Consider the following 22,620-nt stretch of genomic DNA (forward strand, 5'->3'; position numbering starts at 1 on the left):
ACCAGACGCTAGGTCCGAGTAGCCGAGTTTTAATACGACCAGCGGGCTAGATTCGTCGACGAGACAAAGCGACTGTTCGCAACATGGACAGACGTACCTTGAAATGGGACAAAACATTAATGGACAAACGGACACGTATCTGACCGACTTTTCGCCAGCGAATCATCCTTGACCATGGTCGTCGCTATGCAACCAGCCAAAGCTATCTAACAAAACTTACAAGCGACAAGTATTGGGGATCGGTAGTGGGAGAAGCTAGGTAGACGACGGCAGCGAAGCTATTGATAACGAGCCACTAAAAGAGCACGTGATTCGGTGCCTTTGTTTATCCTTCGCTTGCCCGAAGCAAGCTGGTGCCGAAGTGAGCGAGAGAGCGAAGGTGAATTGAGATTCGAGAACGATCGTGAGATCCAAACTTCGTCTCACGCTGTAGCTTCTCACCAAAGACTGGATGCTGCGTTCATGAGTTTCTCTCACAATTTTCCGAAATCGAGATACCGGACCGGCTGTCTGTCGGCACGGAACCGTTTCTGTCCTATATAGAGTCAGGTACGAAGTGTTCCGACCCACAGTACACTAGAGCGCACCGTCGGAAACGTTTCGCTGTGCTGTGGCCCCCAATCCGTTCCATGTGTTTAAGTAGTAGCTTAACGCGCGCGTAACCAAGAAAGTGAAACGTACAAAGGCAAGCCACTGAACGGGAGGGGAAGGAAGGGATAAGGGCACAGTTCACCAAAGTACGCTTTCGTATGGATGCTTTCGGAAGTTTCGGAGTTGGCGTGATTGAAAGAAGTGTGTGTGTGTATGTGAGAGTGTGTTAAACAGGCCTAACGTTCGTGCTTTCCCCACCGCCGGTGGGTGGGATGTGGTTTGGATTTAAGGATTGTGTTTCAATTTCTAACGTGAGCGTGATGTGTACATGGTGACAACTTTCCTTTACCTGCCGTCCCCTACTAGGTTGTGAGATATTAAGACTTCTTCGTTTGATACTGTTGGTGTGTGTGTGTGTTTAAGTTTTGTAAAATATTACACCCGACAGGTTGACAGTTGACAAAAAAAGCCGAACCTTTTGTGAGATATTGTGGCAGTGGAACAGGATGGTTCGGACAGGAAATGTTTCAATGCCGCCCAGTGTTTTTGCTTGTACCTACGTGAAATATGTTCAATTTCGACACGTACCAGCCGTCTAAAATTTGATGATTATTTCCGTTATCCGCTTCCTCGTCGTCGTGTTTTACTTCGACGCCAGCAGTGTTCCCCATCAGCCTCACCCGCTGTGCGTTGATTCGTCAGTTCGATTTGACGCCAATGTCAAAGCCGTACACTAAGCAGCATCACGACTTTCTGACACCTACGAGTAATTGGAAAAACTTCCCATTCCCGCCATACACTGCTTCCTTATGTTTTGGGTATGATTTTCCCGACTCTGCACCCGTTCCCCTCTATCCCATCCACGCAGCGCGATACACGGATGAGTGTGTGTGTACCGCGCGTGTACGTTGTGTACTGCGCGAGAAGAAAATTGGAAGCTTATGAATACACGCGCGCTTGCTGTTTGTGTCTGTAGCTGAAAGTGCTTTGATGTATGCCCTGCCGCGCTCCAACCCACTCACCAAAAACCCTGCCACGCGTATCGGTGTAACAGCAAGAGTAACAGCCAATGCCGGAAGCAATATTTCACTCCGAAGCCATACCACACGGCACGCGGATGTTTGTATGTAATGCTACTGGAAGACGGTTTATGGCACATTTTGCTCACTAGAAGCGACTATCTTTCACTGGGAGCGATGGAATCACTATCACAAAAAAGCGTAATGAAAAGCTTTAGTAAAGCACTGTTGAAGTGGTTTACTGGAAGTGGAAAGAACCATTTGATTGCATGCATTCAGGCGCTAGTATACATTCAGGCGCTACCATCACAACGTCGACAAAAAAAAGGATTTCTCCCTGCCGAAGCCCTGTCCGCGGAATCTGATTAGAAAAGTTCAATCAGCTTGTTAGCTTAACGAAGGCAATGTCAAACGGAAACGGAAGCCTTTTTTTTGTTTGGTCCATAATCAGGTACACTTAGCTGACCCTAAACTGTGCTGCAAGCTGTGGGTGGGATGGTTTGGAAAGGCGTCGAGCGCGTGGAAAGAGCGAAAACAGCAACATATAAAAAAGAGAAAAGATTGCTGTACCAACAAACCCGCATTGGGACCGGTAATAGGAATGGGGCGAAGCCCCGGTTCTTTGGTTCATTGCGTGTTTCAGGCCTTTTCCCCCGTTCTTGCCTTTGTGTGTGTGTGTGTGTGTGTGTAGAACCCTTCACGAAAATCCCTGCAGGGCGCACAGGAAATGGTTGGGCTTAATTATTGTTTGTGCCCCTACGCAAGCCCTCATTCCATCGCGACGCCGCTATCAATCCCAGTTCCCTGTCATCGACACAAAACGCGATGAAGATGTTGGGCCCGTGGTTGGGCCTTTAACTCTTGCCGCTCTTTTTGCTACTACAATATAATGATTTTTTGCCTTGAGCCTCCTACTGTTCCAATTTCCTATACAATTTCTTCCATTTTTCTTCGTCTGGCCGCTCATCGAACGAATTGGCACAGTTAGCAGGAGTGCGAACACTCCATTCGTCGCTGATGGCGCTTACCGCTAAGCCGGCTCCGGACGCAGTGTGCCATCGTGTGGTTTCCATCGCCTCGGGAATGCCTCATTTGCAATGGAAATTGTGAAGCTCGCTGAGTAAGGCAGCACAACCACAGAATCACGGCCACGGTGGTGCAATGTCAGAATGCTAAGAAAGTGGCCAAAAAGGAAAGGCCAGTTGGCAACAATTCCTGTCATTTCCGGAGGGAGCTCACGAATGGGAGGCTCGGCGTTAAGGCGCCTGGCAGTTCGCTAGTGGTCGTTGAGACTCCCTTCTACTCCCGTCTGGATAGAAAAGGACAATTTAACAAGCGATAGAAAGTGTTGCAATCACAAAGAGGGAAAGCTCAACAAAAAATCATTCTTGTCGCATAAAATGACTTACGGTGTGCCGCCGTCTTAGCCTTTTGCAGCGACAATAATGTCCGCTGTGCAGGAACACGAAACCTGGAAAATGGACGACACGTCGCCAATCGGGTGGCTAGCCAATGTACGAAATGTAAATTGAATTTGCTTCTCATTAAGCGATGGAGGGAAACTTTAAACTCAAATACCTATTCCATCCATCGGGATCACGTCCTCACGTCGACTCTCGCGGGGGACGGAGAAGGTATTGTCGGAAAACCATTAAAGCGTAGGTTTTGATTCAGCTCTCAAATCATTTCACTTTGCTTGCGAAGTTGAGTTGAGCGTCTAGCGTAGCGTAGATGGAACACGGAACCTGGCGGAGGAGAAGGATTGTTGATGAAACTTTTGTGCTTAACTCACAAAATAAATCTCCTCTTCCCGGGCTTCGGCCGGAAGCAGTACGAAGGGAAGCGCACTGGACCACGACTCTTCAAATAGCAAAATCTCAACAGTGGACAGTGGAATTAGACAACAGTTCGGGAAGGTGGGGGCGTGGACAGCGGTTCGACGATTAGCACTGTTTACCTCCCCGTTTGGTGGATGGATTCGCTTAGAGACTTAGAGGGGATGGACGGGTTTTTGGACGGGCGGTCGCTCGATGATGGGATGGAATAATTTTTACGCATAAAGTTCAGCTTCCCTTCGGAGTTGTAGGTTGAATGAAATTATGAAGCACCCTTGTTAACGCTTCCTCGGGGGGTGAGGTTTATTTTAACCCCGTACTTACTATTCCTAGCACCAACTTTTTTCGCCTTACAATGGGTTAATGCAGGGATCACGTGGAAGGGGATCACAATTCAAATAGTTGGATAAGGCAAATGCATGACATTTAGCAATATAATATAAAATTGACGTACAACTGCACCAGATGGAATCGCTTAAAGATGACATTCGAAAGTGCAATGGCAAAGTGCAATAGAATTGAAGCCAGAGCTTTTAAATTTTAAACATCATTTCAAGAAACCAGAAAAGCCAAAAGAGCGTAGCTCTTTTCGTATTTCTTGCTTCCTTTTTTTTGGTATGGAAAGACTGTTTTCTTGTCAGGTTGGTTCGCCTTTAGTATGGGTCAAAACAGGGGGCAGCCGGGTGAGAGCAACGCTGGCAAAACTTTGGTTACACCGATCTGTCAGATATTAATGTATACCATTGCATGGAATGGGACAACAGAAACCCTAACAGAAGAATAAAAGTTGGACTTTGCTTAAAGAAAAGTTGTCGGTGTACACGTCTCTCCGTGTCCAGAGAGAACCTTTGTCTTTTGTCACGAAATAACCAAATAAGATACAGTGCAATCTTTAATGTGTCTTTTTTATAGCTTCCGTTTGCTTTGTCGAGAAATTTAAAGCAAACACAAACCCACTCTAAAACAAAACGTTGTGTGCGCATGAAAGCGCTAAACATCAAAGTACATTTCTCGTCCACCATAATGCTTAGGAAGTGGCTAATTTAATGAAGTATCATCATCATCATGTTTAAAAATGCTAGTAAAACACCATCACAGCAATGAATCTGCAAATCCCCTTTCCCCATCGTTTACGGAGGACGTTATGACGTACCACGATCTCGGGCTGCTGATCATTCAGGCAGCATTCAGCGGCGCTCGTAATTTGTTGTGTAGCTCGGGTTGGCGCTGGCATTTGCTAATGCGCACGGCCATCTCGTCAGCGAGCTGACGCCATCCGCAAACCAACCGAGACGACGAGTCTGCATTTCATTTCCCGCCAGCATGCATACTGTGAACACATGATAGCAACTGTCGCACACATACACACATGGGACAGCAAGCTAAGAGGCAGGGCGAAAAACATTCCCCCCTCGCTTGGCAGTCAAATGCTCGCTTCCGCGGGTCGCTCATACAGAGCTTATCTTCACACATTTTCAGATTTTTCATGCTCTGCTTTAATGATACGCGCTCGCAAACATCCACACATAGATGTGAGTAACCTCAAACAGTAATGAGTAATGTATAATAAAAATGCAAGAATGATGAGTCTTCTCTTTCATTCGTTTCGTTTGGCCAGCTTGCCACTCATTTGTGGCACACTTTCCCCACATCCGCGGGGTGTATTTAACATTTTGTGCTTTTGTCGTCTGCTGCTGAGCTGCTTTCAGAATATGCATACCACCGTAGGCGCTTGTGGATTGTAAGGCCTTGGTTATCTGCTTGAGACCCATCAACAAACTAGCTAAACAATGTCTGCGGGGTGAGAGACGTGTGAAACGAATGCCGTTAATTAATTTCCACACGACACTGGGACAAAAGTGCATCGAGTGAATGGGGTTTTGATTTAGCTTGATGGTACTGTTGGCTACGTAATTGAGCGAGACAATTTAATGAGGATGGGAAAGTGTTGCAAATTCTATTGTGAGCTCAATGGTACAACAGTTCCTTTTTTTCTAATAAGAAATTAAACTTTTCAAACTTCAAGCAATCTAATCTAGAGTTGAGAAAGTCTAAATGTTTCCATATCTTGAATTATTTTTTACAATTTTCAAAATTACATTAAATCTTGTACACAGATGAGAACGATTAAAACACGAAAGATTTCGTGTTTTCAAGATTAAAACTTTGTTATATGAATCAGCTGTTAAAAAGGCCAAAAAACCAAAACAAAATGAGAGCAAAACTCGCTAAAGAGAAGACATTGTTTACGTTTGAGCTTCTTTATTCCCACATGTGACTTTCAATCTGGTATGTGTTTCACGCTCCTTTCCCCCCCCCCCTGTTTCCCACGTCTTCAAATGCCTCCCGAGGGAGTATCAGTGTTTTCCGACTCCGGAAAACACCCTTACCTATCATACGAGATAATTTATTATCCGCACCGTGTATGTCACCCGGCGTTACCATCATGAACGTACCCAGAACGTTCCTTCGCCCCGTTGCTCGAATGCGAAAGGATGCGCCACACACTATATATTTCCTGTTGCTGGTTGGTTGCTGGACCGCTACCATTTTGCCCACCTTCCCAGAGCTTATTTTAGTCGATTAGGTTGGCTGTCGGATGTGAACCTGAAGACGAAAAGAAAACACACACAGATATCCCATACCCAGCCCACTGTGTGCCACCTTTTTATTCCCTGCCCGATTCACACCAACAGGAGATTACGTATCACTGCGGATACGAGAGTGGTTCTGCGTTTTTGGCGTTTGTCGTGCTGTTTACTCACCTCTTTAGCAGCAACACCAAAGGGCGGGAGAGGAGTTTGCGCCGGGTGCTATGCAATATTTATGACCAAAACATGGTTCCCACCGCATGGCGTCACTCGCACCGTTCGGTGTAAGCGATGTGTGGCGGCACAAACAAACACACCGAGCCTTTCCACACTGTCGGTGTCTACGGTTGCGTCGATGATGGGATAAGCGAACGTCAGATAGAGCCTTTCGCTACTGTTTAGTGTTCATCCGTTGGGTTTTGGGACCCATTCGCCGGAACTTTCACATCTCCCGGGTGGGTAGTGGAAAGTGAAGGGTACTCTCTTTGTGCGATTACCTGCCGTCGCATTGAGTGTATAAAATATTCATACGGGGTTTTTTGGGAGGGGAATATGAGGAGAAAAAGAAATCCCTTCCACCCCGATAAGGGGCTTTCATCGTTTCGTTTATCAAAGCCATCATTTAACCGGAACGCTAACTGGACCCTCGTGTTTTGGGGCCGTTACGTCCCCTACGGATAGTTAGATCGTTTAGCCGAATGAACCGTATCGGCTCCATCGTTGGACGGCTTTGATCTTGCAGTAGAGGACTGATGAACCGGCCAAAGCTTGAGCAGAGTGGCTTTCTTATTCTGCGTAACAATCTTCTTGGCGTTTTCCGCTTGATATTGCTAGTTACCAAGAATTGCGGCACGTGTTTCCTAATACCTTGTGTTACCGAGCGGGGCTTTTGTTTGCCGGGTTTCATAAATTTACGTTATCCCATTGTTCGTTTCGGAGAATAAGTCGGAAAAGTTAACGTTTTATCCCTTTAAGTCGTAAATTAAAGTCCGGTTTTTTGTCTCTCCGTCTGGTGGTATATTAATCTTTCCTCCAAATTATCTACTGATGAAGAGTAATGTGTGTCCCTTGTCGTCTTGTAAGGCGCTGGAGGAAAATGTTTGAGTTGAGGCAAGATTTTTTTTTATATTTAAACAGAAGAGACATCTGCCAATCAAACGACAAGTGTGTGTTTGTACCGAGAGAAGATTCATATTTTTGCAAAAACTCAACTCTTTCATTCACGCTGAATCATAAGTTTTTGTCAGTGTTTTTTTTTTTTTTTTTTATAAAATAATGTATCCTAACATCTTAAGTTATTAACTAAATTTACTATTTTTGTAAACATTTTATGGAAATAAAAAAAAAAATGCCGTAAAACGAATGCACGCTTCTTCCTCCCTAATCGTATTTATTCAAGTAATAAATCGTATTTATTCAAGTGGAGTGGAGCTTTGCTCAAACGTTGGCATTTTGTTAACCGTCTAGCTGCTGCATTCGCACCCCCGAAAAGCCACCACCACCAGCAACAAAAGGAGGTAAAAGCCAGAAATAAAACTTTTTGTACTCCCCTTCGCTGGCTGGCAAAGATTTTCCTCTTTACCGTTGTATCTCGTCGTAAATTCCTGCAGCAAGAAAGCTACGGCATGAGTGTTCCCCCCTTCGACGCAACCAAGAGAAACCGAAAAAAAACGTAAATTCTACCATTCTGCTGTCAGAAGACAAGTGCCAGAAGAACGTACAGGCAAACACTCGCCACAAACTGTGGTGGAAAAAACAGCCGTGCCTGAAACTGTGCAGATGAAGATGCGAAACAATTTCGGGACCTTGGATGCTTGCGAGCTTGCTGTGTGTGTTTGTGTGTGTGTTGTTGTGTGATTTATCAAGACGATGATGTGGCGGAAGTATCGTAAAAGCTTAATCTAACAACAAAAAAAGAACACAAGCAAGTACGAAAAACTCAACTGCGTCCCACGATGCGTCCATGGGAAGAAGGGGAGATTAAGAAGGACAGAAAAGGCAGGTTTGGTGTTGTGTCTGATTCCGGTTATGAAGTTGATGGTACCGCGGGTACGGTGTGCAAGGATAAGTGAAATTTATTGCAATTTTGTATTTTTTGTCTGTCCTTTGATGCTACAGAGCGTCCGCTTGCTGCCCCAACCGAGCCTCGGGTACAGTGTTAAGAAGTAACCGCAGAAGAATTCCCGCGGTAAATTGCACCGTTGCAGGATGGGTTTGGCAGTTGTTCGGCTGCGGCGGGTGGAGCGCTAAATTGAAAGCGAACGAACGAACGAATGCTAAGGTGCAAATGGATTGGCGATCGTTGTCGCGTGTTTCGTCCCCGTCGTGGCTGGGGAGCATTATGGCGTTAATCGTGGAAAGTGATTCAAACCGACCGGAGGAACGGCGGGTACGGCGGGCAGGCTTAAGAACGGGCTCGGCGAGAGAACGTTTGTGGCCAACCGGCAACCGCGATGGCTGCTTACGGTGGCTGCTTACGGTGGCGATCCTTTTAGTAACCTGCCTTGCCCAGCCGATCGGCTGCAGCCGGGGCGAGCTGCACGTACACGAGTACGCCATCCTACGTACGGATCCGTGCGCTGGCAACGTGCAGCCACCGTCGTCATTCGGCGGCGGAAAGAGTGCACTAAAACTGTCCGAACTGGTGACGCAAAGTGATGTGATATTCAAAGCATTCGCCGGTTACGGAAATGACCTGCGCGCGGTCGCACTCGGCAACGGGACGCAAGGCATGCCGGTGGCGGAAGCGTCGCAACACCGTCCGCATCAGCATCAGCAGCAGCAGCAGCAGCAGCAGCAGTACCATCACCAGCCACGCTGGAAACCGCAAGCACGGACGGAGCATGGCGGCGCAAAGGCGACGGGCGCAGATTTTATCGTACGACTCGAGCCCGCCACCGTCTACAAAGGAAATGAACTTTTCAAACAGTTGCAGCTGAACAGCTGGCAGCACTATTTCATCCTCTGGAGGTAAGCAGGTGCAGGGGTTACAGTTACAGTTCGGGTTTTGGTGCGTTGGAAGCGACGGGTAAAATGGGAGTGTAAGAAAGGGGAAAAAACGGAAAAATAATTCCTTCCATCGTGTCGTTCGTGTGCTTTTTTCGTTACGCTTTGCTGCTTCACCTTGTGGGTGTATTGTAGTGAAACTATGGGAGCCATTTTGTGTGCTGGAATCGGAATCGTTTTGCTAGATGGGGGTAGTTTTCTCTGATTGGCCGTAGCGGAGTGGTTGATTGGAGCGAACAAATGATTTCCTCCTTTGTTGTTAGGCGGCTAATAATGTTATACGACGTTAATGATGGTGGATGTTTTCTTTTTTTGCAGCTCAAGGAGTTGCAAGGATAGATGAGATCATTATTGCTTATTGATTTTGATTCTTCAAAGGAACAGTTCAATGCCGAGTTATGAGAGCGATTGCCAGCTTAATGCCAAGCTAAATTAGATATATCAAACTGGATTGTAGTTTATTGAAAGGGGTAATGTTCCAAAATTGCAAAGACTCTCTTGTATTTAAAAACATTGGCCTTTGGAAGGGATTTTTCATATCAGATTTCAACGGTATAAGGGATTTCAAGAGCTATGCATGCCTGGTTTTGCTGTTTTCTTAACGTTTTAAATCGATTTTACTATTTATTGGCAACTGCTCGTTCTATAATTACAAGACTTATTCAACCATATCTGAGAAACAGTCAATAAATGGTGGATCTAATTCAAAAATACTTATGAAACGATTAATCATCCTTGAGAGACAAGCGTAGTACATAAGATCAGAATTTTTTTGTGGCAGAAATACAACATTGGGGGCCTTCACGATTCTAGTTAGTTTTTTGTATGGAGTTTGACAGTTGGAGGCTGAAATCTTGTAAACACTCCATGCAAAACCACACAAAAAACTAGCCTGCATTTTCAGTCTAGATAATTCTAGCCACAAAGCTAGAATTAGATTCGAGTACCTGCTCGAAAACACGGTGTTGTTTACATTTATCCCAAGGTGCATTAAAGAGATCACGTGGTGGAATCTAGAATCAAAGTGTATGTAGTCCAGGTGGTCTCATAGCATTTTTTGTAACCAATTTTGAATATCACTTTTTGACAGAACGAGTGAAAACTTTTGCTCCAACGAGCTTTCTGGAGGCTTGACGAATACTCAAAACACTCTTAAAATCTTCATTCAGAAGCAGAAGCGATAAAAATCAGCCTTCTAAATTCATACACCTTGGGATAAGCCCACCTGTATATTATACTCACTTAGATAGCTGCTCGAAAGCTGCTATACAATGCAAACAGCTGACAGGCTGAAATTTCAGCCTACGAACTTAAAACGGAAAGGGCCCCATTGATTAGTTTATTCATAGCACAATGGGATAGTTCAACGTGTGGTATTTAATTCAAGATTCAAGAGATTCATTTCAAGCTTCAATATGTTGTTGACTACAATTTGTATTATGTCCCATAAAAGACAACCCATTTTTAAATTGAAATAAAACACTGAATCACAATCACGACACTTAAGCAAGAGCCCCCGCTAGAATGCATACAGAAGCCGAACAACACTCGAAATGGTGATGCAATTTCATTACCATAAGCATTGCAAAAGGAACAGTTGGGCAGCCAGCGGTTGACACAACAACAAACCGTTTCGTAATTTCATCCCCATGGTATGTCTTTCACCATTTTGTGGTTGTTCTTAGCACAGCACTGGATGGGAGAATCGCCACCAAAAAGAGAACGTAACTTTATGTGCAACGGTTGTTCTTTGCTTTGCCCGCCCGGTTTCCACTGGACCTCAGACTTGGTAAAAGAAATAATTTTATTGAAAGCAATTTCACGCTCTGCCATACCTGCCTCCATAGCATTAACAACGAGAGACAACTCGCGGTAAGGTAAGGCATCACCGCTCCTTTGGGAAAATGCACTCTCCAGCAGGAGAGTTGCCGTGTTTACTACAAATTCTGTCACTGTGCCACCCTTTGGTTCTTGGCGTAAACTTTTGCATCGCTCTGTACTCCTTAGAACGAGTGCAAAGCGGTATGACGTCATGAATTTGCTATCTGCGAAAAATAAAAGGTAAAGAATTGAAGCAGATTGCACCAGTATAAGTGTTTGCAATGATTTGCCAATTTTTGAATTCTGTCTGTTTTCGTTTTCGGGTTGCGGTGCACCGTCCCTGAGGGCGACATGCAAATGGATCATGCAATTTATCATTGCCACGAGTGTTTGCGCTGCCTTATGCGTGGTTAATGTCGTATACAATGGCGCAGTAATGAGAGAATGAAATGAAAAAAATCCCCGAAACCACACCCGAGCACAAACATTGCAGCAATTGAATCTGAATCAAGCTGAGAAAACCAAAATTTTGTTTGGTTTTTTTTTCTTCTCCCCGGACTCTTACACCACACAAAAGCTGTGCAAATGACCCAGCCTGCTGTTTGCTGGGAGTAGAGCGGGAAGATAGCGAGAGAGACCCCATCCTTGAGCTATGAAACGGACCTCGTTGGTTATTTTTCAAGTGTCAGCAGCCCAAACGTAACTTTTGCTGTCTGGGTAATGTTTCATTTATTACATACACATGCACACGTTTGATGCATTCATGCTGTTTTTGAAAAGAGGCTGTTTCGTCGTGCAGGATGGCTTAATGTACCTCTGTGGCTATGAGTAACCATTAATTGCGCATTGCACTGTTTGTGTAACGTGCCTGAACATACAGCAGGTAGAGGGAATGAATGCCTATGCTAACAATGGGTTTGCGATGCTTTTTTTCGGTTCTCCATGTCCTTCGTGGCGAGAACCGAAAGAGGATTTGTATCTTTTTTACTCAACCTTGCATTATTTATTTTTTTAGGTATAATATATTTTGTGTTTTCTAGGCAATTTGTTCCTTTGAATGATAAAAGATAAAATATATAGATAAAAGTATTATAACAAAAGTATCACCTCAACAAAATAGCTTATACATCTTACCCGTTTAATACAGTTTTGCCCAACTAAATGACTAAAACTAACCTCATACAAAGAACCCCATCGACGCGTTCGCAATGTCCACCGTGCGCACCCACTCGAGTTGCACACACAACTAGAACAATAAATCACCGACACAATTGATATTCAATTAATTCCCGAAACATTTAACTAGATTTTCGGCTAGATAAATTTCAAACCAAACGTACCGTGGAATCGAAACCGCTCTGCTGCGTCGCCCCGGTTTATTTCACCCCCACCCCAGTCCCCAATGCTATGCGACGCGGCACACTGCGGGCTTGTCGAGGGGGCATCCGGGCCTGGATGTTTGCCACCCATTCATTCTGGCTGGGTGCGGTGGCAGTGAGTGTTTGCGTTGTCGTCTAGCGCAGGGCCATGTGGTGACCATAGTTTAGATCCTATGGTCGTATAGTTCTGGCACGAGACTCTCCCCCCCCCCTCCCGTTTAGGATGCTGGTTCCGGCCCGGTGAGTTTCAATTGCGTTTGCTCATCCTCACTAAAACCCAGCCCACCCAACACAGCACAGGACAGCACAGACAGTCACACACAGAGCACAAAGGAGCGCTTTGCGCTTGGGACCGCCTGCGAAATGGAACCGCGCCTGCAGGTGGCGCGCGCACAGCAGAACCACCAACCAACCTACTGCCGCCATCCACCATCCACGACCTCCACCGTAACTCCCCTCCCAGAGCGTAAGAATGGAACGATAATTGAATTTTGCCAACGGTTAACAGCCCCAGTGCCCGACGCAGCGCCACGTGTCTAGCGTCAAGCGTTTTCGCTTCGCCGCTTCAGCAGCGCACCGCTCACGTTATAATGGTGGAGATGAGGTGGAGAAAAGCTTTCATTCTGGGTCTGTTGGAAGTGTGTTTTTTTCTTTCTTTCTTCTTTTTGCTACAGTCCAAAAATGAAGTCAATGTACGATTCCCGCTTTGCTGCGAAAGGCAGAAGAAAGGCGCGCGCCCGCGCACACACATTAGAGCGGTGTGACATTGTAAATTGGTGTGAGCTTACAAGCGTGATTACAATCAGCAATACATGTGTCTCCTTTTGAAAATGATTGCTTCATTGCTCCCTTAAGAGTGGAGGGTTGGTACACGGGAACACGTCATTAACACGACGCCCAGTGCCGCAAGGGACTGGGCTTCTCCATTTCCGATGGGTTCAGAAATGGTAATTGTGTGTTGAGTGGAGATTTTTGTGTTGTATTTGTTTTTTTTTTGATACATAATGAGTAAGCATTTTAATGTGGAAATTACGATCAACCAACATCAAAGAGTCTCATTATTGGATTGGTAATGTAAGCACACAAACATATTCGGCAAAGAATGAAGGGAAAGCATCACTGCCCATCCCGAGGTTTGCCAAATGCAAACAACCCGAAAATTTAACCAGTCGACCGATACAGATATTTTTTCCCCGTCTTTCTCTCTCTCTCTCCTTCTCTCTCTTCCTGTAAAAAAAATACAAATAACCCACAACAGCAAGTAGATTGATTAGTGTAGAAACTCAACTCGTACAAAATCGAGAACCGAACCACAAACATCGGCAAACGGTGGAATGAAGCAGGGTAGTGTAGTGCCGAGTACGCAAACCAGAAGGATTAAATTGAAACCCACCCACGATGATGATGGTGTATGGGTGTGTGGGACAGAGCGGAAGGGGCAATATATTTGCTTCCCTTGCAACTGTAAATGCAAACGATGCATTCGATGTGCGATTGCCAACCCAGTACCGGTGTGGCATTGAGCGGAAAACGATTGCTCCAATCAAACCACTCGTGTGGCATATTTGTGGATTCGTTCGTGCAGAGCAGACTGTGTGTAGCTGGGTATAGTGTGGGCTTGGAAAATTTTATTCGAAAAAGGGTTTCTTGATGTACTTTTTCTACGAAATGGAATGGCGCTGTGCTTGTTTGAATGTTGTACTTGCGAGCGTTTCCAGGAATCAAAGAAAAAAAACCACAAATATCAAAACGAATCAAAACTCTTCCACTGAAGTGCTTGTTTTGCTGCATTTGCATGGAAATCGGAGCAAGCTTGCAATGGAGCTTGATGCAATATAAATTGTGCAACAAAACGTTAATGGTCCATGCAGCTTGCCTAAAGCTGGTGGAAATAATCCATCAAGGGAAATTATCATCTTGCTCCCTTTGAATCCGCTCTCTCTCCTTCAATCCAAGATAATCCTTCAATGACGTATGATAATGCGAATAATGGGGAACGGAAACAGGATCATAAAGAGATTATTAGATTAAGAAAAATTCCTCCCTCTTGGTGGTTGCCACAGCGAACGAGTTAATCGAACCGATAGGCCGTGTGCTGGCTTAATCAGCATTAAACAAGCTTACGTTTGCCCCGGTAAACGCTTCCTAATGAAGTTTCTTCTACAACTAAATCTTCTTTTTATTTCGAATATTTCATTCCCATTCTCTTCTGTCTCTTACTATCCCTCCATAGCAACGGTAGCGTAGAGTATACGCATCGTGATGTGCCGCCCATCCAAGGTAGCGCTGGCTCCGAGTCTTCCGTACCAAACACAACGCAGCAAGAACCAGATACATCATCACCCGCCTCGGTTGCTTTCACACGGCGCAGTGCAGCATCCGGCATCTGGCCTACCCCGTACGCGAACTGCACGAACCGGCAGCCGCTGACGCATCAACGGTTTCCCATACGTACGCAGGCACCAGCTGTTGCGGAAGCGGCGCAACCGATCGACACTGACGAACCAATCGATCGAATCACCATCACGACGACCACTCCTTACATCGCTCGAGCCTTCACCGACGACGACCAAAAACCCTTGTCCGCTGGTGAACGTGTCAATTTGCACACGGGCGACTCCCCATCGCAACAAGCAGACGAAAGGGAAACTGCACAGCCCGGGCCGCCAGCAACGATGGGGCAGGATTTTCAACGCGAGGGTCAGATTAGCCGCACGCTGAGCGAGATACTGCCTGTTACGCTGGTCGTATTTGGACGGTTGGTCGGCGGCGGTGGCGGCGGCGGCGGGCGGACCGATAAGCTGCTGCGAGTCGACCCGTACGTCGGGCTGCTGCGGTGGGACGAACGACTCGAGGATGCCCTTTGGCAAACGCTTGGTGAGTAGAAAATTATCCCTTAGCTCTTTGCAATGGCTTAGATCAGCGATGGCTTCCCAGAGGCTGTGTTTTGTTGCAAAAGTGAACGAGGTGGCTCAATAGGGGGGGGGGGGCAAGTACGGTTGGCACGAGTGCCGTTAGAACAATGTGTAGTGGGGTGTGAATGACGTATGAAGCTTGATTATCGAAAACCATTCATGTTGCCATCTTTTACCAACGTTGCCCCCGTCCCCGTCACGAGTGCTGGCCTTGCGTGGCTCTTGTTCTCGAGCACATAATGATTTTCAGCTCCGATTGCTTGATGGGAGAGCACCACTATGCTCGGACGATGAGCAAAGGCTGGAAGGGGAAATTAAACGTGAAATTGTTAAGCCGAGTAGAGATAGGAGTTTGGGCTTGCTGGCAGCACCACACCCGTGGGTGTATGTTTTACGAGCGGGCAGTAAGGAGCAGGAACATAATGGAAATTAAAAGAGCTGTTACTCATTCGTTCAACCTTTGGATTCGGCATGGGATTGTCTGTTATGTGCTGTTAGTTTTTCTATTTCGTTTGCTTTAGAGTATTTTTGATGAAGTGATTATCTTTTCGGTAAAAGTTCTTGCATCAAGTGGGTACGAATCACATTTATCAGTCAATGTTTTGAACGATTTCAATTAATTTCTTCCATTATGTATTGGTTTGTAGAGTTATGTACGGTCAGTTTGGTTTTATTTAGCATTTTAAGCAACATTTTACAATTATTATTGTTTTGTCGTAGTCCTGGGGCATTGCGTAGGGTCGGTATCGTTAAATCCTTTTCGAAAATTTATGTGGTTTTTCGTTCCATTTTTTATTCCAAGGTGAGAGCTTCCTAAGCCAATCGCTACAGACTGTGTTCTGTGTTTCTTTACCTTTTATTTGTGTTGGATTTTGAGATAGGCAGAACACACCCGCAAGTTAGGCAATGAATTAACAACGCCTATGCATAGGCAACACGCATTACTTGTATTTTTCCATTATACAGAATTCCCATTTAAACCAGTTCAAACAGAATCCAGCTGGAATAGTGCCAACGCAACAAGAATTTAACAAGAAAGTGTATGTATCGCTAACGGAGCACGTAGGCTCCTGATAAGAACAACCCAGAAATTATCAATAAATTGAGTTCGAATTACAGTGTAATTAACAAGTTCTTCCTCTAAATTATTGTGAGCATTGCTCTTTTTGGGAAATTCGATTCACACGAAAAGTGGCAAGGCTTCTTTGGCAATATTCGTTGTTAGATAGGCGGAAGTTTGCATCGAGATGCCAGCCAGTTTCAAGGCTTTTGCTCGGGAGTACTGCTCCCCTTTCTTAAATACAGTCCACGAGACGGAGTAGGCAGTAGTAGCCTACAATATGCTTAACTCTTGCAAGAGTGTACCATTCAATTAACTTTTATTTCACCATTTTTTCATCTTCTTCTTCCTTGGCACAACAACCGTAGTCAGGGAAGACCTGCCAGTACCACTAGTGGGTTTGGTTTTCAGTGACTTCTTGATTTACCCATAGCAAGATAGTAAGTTCTACTTATGGGGAAACAGTCCCTTCGGGGCTTGAACCCATGATGGGCATGTTGTCAAGTCGTTGGAGTTGTCAACGGCACCACGAGACCTTTCACCAATTCACCATTTAAAGTATTTTTTTTTTCAAGTAGGAAATTCACTTGAAACAAAACCTTTCTAATTGTAATGAACAGCTAATATATTGTATTAGATTAAATTACTTACGTTGCTTATCAACAGCGGCTCTAACTTGACAGCTGCGTTGTGGGGAAGTGAGAGAGAGAGGGACAGGCAGCACAGGTGAAGTGAACACGGGCTAAATAGCTAGAGTAGGAAAGGTTCATCGCGAGTTTTTAAAACGGACACGAAGACGAAAATCGACCTCTTTCTACCATCACGCCAAGAGAAGCAAGAAGATCAGTGTTTTTTTTTATACAGTTAAAGTTGATTAAGAAAACTGAAGTGTCAACCTTTAGCACGCGAAAAAAGAGCTTTGTTGCAGGACGCAACATCTTAACACCAAATATCTCTACGGACTTTCCTACTCATTTTCTATTACACAGTTCCGCTTAAGAGGTAAACTAATTGATACCTGTCTAGCGGAAATCTCCAACGTAACTGCACCAGCCTGCTTTAACTTTAATCTGTAAATGGAATAAATGGAAGAATTAAAGCTTTTAACAATTAAACAGACCGAAAGCTCAAATGGAAACCAATTAAATTAATTATTAAATTAAAAGAGCTGCCACGAGATAATTTAAAGATAGGAAAAATGGCGTAAATTCCATCGTACAATAGCCCTAAAGCTAAAATCACTCATACAACCACAGCATCAATGGAAAGTTCCACTAGACAGATAGTCTTCTTGTTCGAACACACCCTTGGCATTCATTTGTAACTGTTTGCATGAGCATCAGCTTTGGCAGCTGGCTGTGGCTTTGCTCATACTTGGGGTTCCCACTGCCGCACAGGACCAGGTTGCACATGAAGGTGGTTTTAAATCAGAAAACTAAACAATCACGAACACAGGGGCACTGGGGTTCAGGCTTCAGTTACTTAACATTCGTCACGCGTTTACAAGTGCGTCATTGTTCCTATTTTCCAAACCCCACATTTTCTTGTGTGCACAAACGAACGAACCGGCTGCCGTTGAACGTGAAAGTGGATGCAAATAAAGGCGAAAGATTTCTTTGTAATTCGACTCGACGCTACCTCAAGCCTTTGGCGCCCTTTCTTTCGAGCACCACCAGTTGTTTGTCGCTGTCTGCCTGTATGCCTTGTGTTTGCAATGATGTGTTTTTTTTTAACCTTTTCCTTCTATCTCATCTCAATACTTGTTCTCTTTTTTTGTACACATTTCGTGCATGTATTACTTTACAGGCTGGAGCGCGTGGAGCGATTACACGAGCTGCAGTGTGGCGTGCGGTGGCGGTGTACAGCAACGCTTTCGACACTGTTTACCGTCGGCGCCGGCAGACCGTGCGGAGCCAAACGCACCGACCGACGAGATCGTTCCACCGACGGTAACGCCTTCATTTTCCAACACACGCAGCAATGTTTTTAACAGTGAAATTGAAAACCCCATCACCACCACCACTGCTACCGAACGTACGCAGCCAGTCGCGTACGGTGCGCCACCAAGCGTCTCCATCACCGCACGGCAAGGTGGAAACAAATTGAGCCGAAAGCTCCAATCAAAACAACCGGCGGAAGGTGCAAAGGTGCAGCAGCAGCAGACACGGCCATTCCACACCGAGCCCGTGGTTAATGAAAGGCGCATAATGAACCCGACAGTCGACGACGACGGCGAACCCATTTCATCGGAATCCATTCCGATCCGGTGGCTGGGAGGGAAATTCAATCCATCCGCCACGGGACGGTTGCGGGGCACGGAGCCGGCGGCGGCACCTGTCGAACCAGCGCATCATAACCGGCCGCGTGCCAGCCAAGCGGAGGGCACGTGGCCCGCCTGCGAGGGACACAATATCGAGCAGCGAAGCTGCAACACGTTCGAGTGCACTGGTAAGCGATCTTGTTGTTGCTGTTAACGCTTCCCCCTAGGGGAGTGGTTTGGGGAGTGTGAGTAATAAGAGATTGAACGGAGAAGAAAAAAAAGCATGGCACACTCCAATCGCAACCATATCCGCTGACACAATCGTGCCGTGTTTTCTGCGCCACCACAGGACACAGGGCGCATAAATTTGATGGCACAACATAAACCCACTCATGGATAGAGAGTCTCTCGCTCTCTCTTTCTCTCTCTCTCGTGTTTGTTTGTTTCGTTGTGGGGTGTGCGTTGTTTTCTTGTTTGTTTGTGTTGTGTTTTTCTTTGCAATTCCCTTACCTTTTCAATGGTGTCTGCCGGTGCTGCTGGCCCTTTTGTTATGTCTTACACACTTTGATTTATCACCTTTCATCACCGTCTGGCGTTGGACGGGAGATGAGATGATGCATAAAAAAGGTAGGAAAAAAGCTTGCAACGCCGCGGCCCTCGCCATTGGTGGAGGAACACACCGTCGCCCGAAATGTTCCATTTATTTCTTTTATGAGTCATTTCCTTTTTTTGGTTTCATTTTCTTACGCACGCCTTATTCGCTCGCACTTGAACGGTGAAGTTTTACGACAGCCATAAGCTGCTTCATCGGTCGAACGTGCGCACACCGTGCCGTGGTTTCCGTGCCGTATCCGTGTGTATGTTGCGGGTTGTTGTGCTGTAGTGCGGACAACCATTACCGATCTGCAGATGACGGCCTTCTTTTAGTGTGCGTGTGAGGTGCGCATTTCTTTTTTTCCAAAATGCTTGAAATCCATAACTTTGTGCCGGGATTACGCTTCCACCCTTAAACGGGCAATAAAGGCGATGGGGTTTCGGGTGCAAAGAAACGACGTTTCCCCGGTGACAGAAAGTTTCCTCAAGTGGTCCTCACTTGAAACTCTTCCCCATTTTGTGTTGAAAGATTGGTTCCGCGCGTGTGTGTGTGGATGCGGCACTCGAACGCAACCGAATGGCCACTTCTTTCAGCATTCAGTGAAACGCGTTCTCCAATATCGACAGGTACAATCGATTTACTGGCGGCCGTTACACCGACCACCCACTGGCGGACGGCCTGGGACGAAAGCGTCGAGGATCGGATCAACTACGCAATCAATCAACTGGACCAAAACTTTACCCTCATGATGAGTTTGCGCCTAAAGGTAAGGATTGCGCAAAGGTAGTTCTGGGAGCAAACGAGTGTGTTAAAATGATCTAATTAACGATCAAAGCAATTGCACGGTATATTGCTTTTTGTGGTGCTGTTTTCTCTCCCCGATTTTCTCATTTAACTCACTTCAGTAGAAGTGAATGTTCCGCTGTATAAGTACATCAGTTGCGGAGGAGCTGTTAAAGCTTCAACCGCATGTCCCATATGGAGCCATCGGATTGCACAACAACGCATCATGACCGCTTACTTCCCTGAAGATCGGTTTCGCATTTCGATTGCAACTATTCGAGCAGCACTTTCCGTTATTAGGTGTCTTTTGAAGGCAATGTTTGGTGCTAAAGTTTTCGTTTCCTTTTGCTGGCAAACAAATTCTGCAACGTCGTTGTCGAGAGTAAGCTTCTCAGAAGGTCAGAGCAGCTTGAACAGCAGCATCAGGACGACTTACCCATGCATGATTAATTTGTGTTTTTACTTTTTCAATTACCACGCATTGCCTCTGTCGGATCGTCTCCGATTGATCCTACACACACACAAAAACCGCCAACGATTTATTTATTCAGTTGGCAAGTGCTGCACCGGAATGGTGGTCAATACACCCGCATACAAGACAGCGTCAGTATAGCACCAGCCACCAGTTTTATGTCATTTTGTTTGTGTGTGTGTGTGTGTGATTTTTTTAAACTCATAAAACATCTCACCTAAAGCGGAAGAAAATCGATACCGCTCAGAAACATGGAAAAGCAATTCCAATCGTCCGTATGATACGGGCATCGAACCACAGAGGTGGAAAGTTTTAGTCGGACTTGCAGCCACGATAAAAAAGCACCATGATCACTAGCAAATGGTACGGCCCGATTCGGGGATAGTAGGACGAAAGGATAACAAACACACTCACACACACTGTAGTTGGATGCTTTTGATGCTGTGAAGGGTTACAACGACCATAAAGCTAAAATTAGGTTCCCTTGAGAGGAAATAATTTGACCCACATCCGGAACATGAATCAACTGAACCGCAAATGAGCATTTATGTATTTACGCGGTTATTAAAAGTGGGTCGTTTTGCAACCGATGTTTCCTTTTGCATTTAGGCATAAAAGATTACGATGCTAATTATAGGGTTTTACAGAACCCTCACCGTGACACAACACTCTATAACCATCTGTTTGCTCCCTGATTGTCCCGTTGGAAAACTTTTCATTCAATAGTTTATTTCTCTTCATTTATCTTGCTCGTCCGCCGAACGACCCGGATATTGAACCTGCATCCCCATCGGTCTCCACCGTCCCACACAACCCATCGGTGCCCTGCCCACCGATCACTCAGCCCGTGAGTGATGACAACGACCGCCAACAGTCCGGCCAAACGGCGACCGTCCGCCCAACGGGTGGACACATTTTTTCCATCCGTTCGAAGCTAACGGCCGGCTCAAGTTTGTCGATAAATTTCGAAACCGACGGTCACGGTGGGCTGCGAGTGTTGCAGGAAAAGTACGGCCTCTCGGAGATGCTGCCGGTACGATCGGGTTCGCTGACGCTGCGCGACGGTGCCTGGCATTCGCTCGCATTAAGGTAAGACAAATCACCAACTCCCTCCTCCCCTTGCGATTATGGATGATTTACTAAATTTGATAATTTATGACCTGCCGTTTTGCAGCGGCCGGTACGGTGGGTTCGTAACGGTGTACATCGACTGCCAGTGGATCAATTCGTTCGTGCTGACGAAGGGTTCGATCGAGCTGCCCCAGTATCCCACCGTGGAGGTTGGCCACAGTGTGAGTAGCAAGCGAACACACACTCGCACATCTCTAGCCACATTTAACTTAACTTTCTTATCTATTCTTGTTTCCCCCCTTTAACTTTCCAGGTTGAGCTGCGACAGCTTACGGTGGTGCTGGGTGAAAAATCGGCCCGCCTGCAATGCAACCCACGGCCCGTACCGATACACGATGTGGAAAATCGACGGGTGACGAATTACTTCGAGCATCTCAACTAATCCCCCCCCCCCGGCTTGGGCGGGATGGGCAGCAAGTTCAGCTGGACTGGCTGGGGATTTAAATGCACTGATTTAATTGCAGCACTGTTGCGAAATCCCCCCGATGTGCCCGACGGTGCAACACAGCGGAACAAAACACACACACAGAAGACGTCCATGTGCAAAGGGTGAAATAGTTGCTTTTTGCTGTTTGAAATATAAATCGACTTGAACGTAAGCACGGCACGGTTGGCCGTGCCAGCCGCAACTGGACCGTGTGGTTGGGTTCTCTCGGGCCAATTGTGTGCTTTATTTCTTTTACTTCAAATAAAATATTTTAAAAATCGGAATTTCTTAGCTGAAAGCTTGCAGCAGGACGGTGGAGCCCATTTTTGCCATTAAGAAAAGGTATTAAAATAGTAACTGGAATGAAAAAAAACAGAAACAACCACAAAACGGGAACGGAATACAATAAATAAACGTTAATCGGAATTGATTGTACAGAGACGTGCTTGAAACGAAGTGCAACAGTGTGTGTTTTGTTTTAATTGATCGACACAATCAAACGGTGTTTAGAGAGTTGAGAAATGCGTTAATAAAATAATGGTTTTTATGTTGTACACATACGGGAAAAATTGAAACAGATTTCTAATAAATATTATTTAACCGTAGGACAACATGTGAAGTCGATAATTTGACCAATTCTATGTTCGTCTTGAGTTTTGATTTTGATTGTTTTAGGCTAAGAATTCTGCTCTTATGCAAACCGTTTTAGACTATAATAATAAAATTGTTATAAAG

The 22,620-nt window shown here is 45.6% G+C and overlaps 1 protein-coding gene across 1 annotated transcript; it reads left to right on the plus strand.

Annotated features, from left to right (window-relative positions):
* Positions 1-582: 582 nt before the first annotated feature.
* Positions 583-22,341, plus strand: LOC120895054. The gene is made up of 8 exons (XM_040298052.1): positions 583-737; positions 8,155-9,006; positions 14,476-15,119; positions 18,024-18,665; positions 19,699-19,838; positions 21,172-21,416; positions 21,502-21,619; positions 21,712-22,341. Exons 2-8 carry the CDS (start codon positions 8,324-8,326, stop codon positions 21,838-21,840), a joined length of 2,601 nt encoding a protein of 866 aa, XP_040153986.1. The 5' UTR covers positions 583-737; positions 8,155-8,323; the 3' UTR covers positions 21,841-22,341.
* Positions 22,342-22,620: the final 279 nt, after the last annotated feature.

Source organism: Anopheles arabiensis, chromosome 2, assembly GCF_016920715.1.
Source record: "Anopheles arabiensis isolate DONGOLA chromosome 2, AaraD3, whole genome shotgun sequence".
NCBI lineage: Eukaryota > Metazoa > Arthropoda > Insecta > Diptera > Culicidae > Anopheles > Anopheles arabiensis.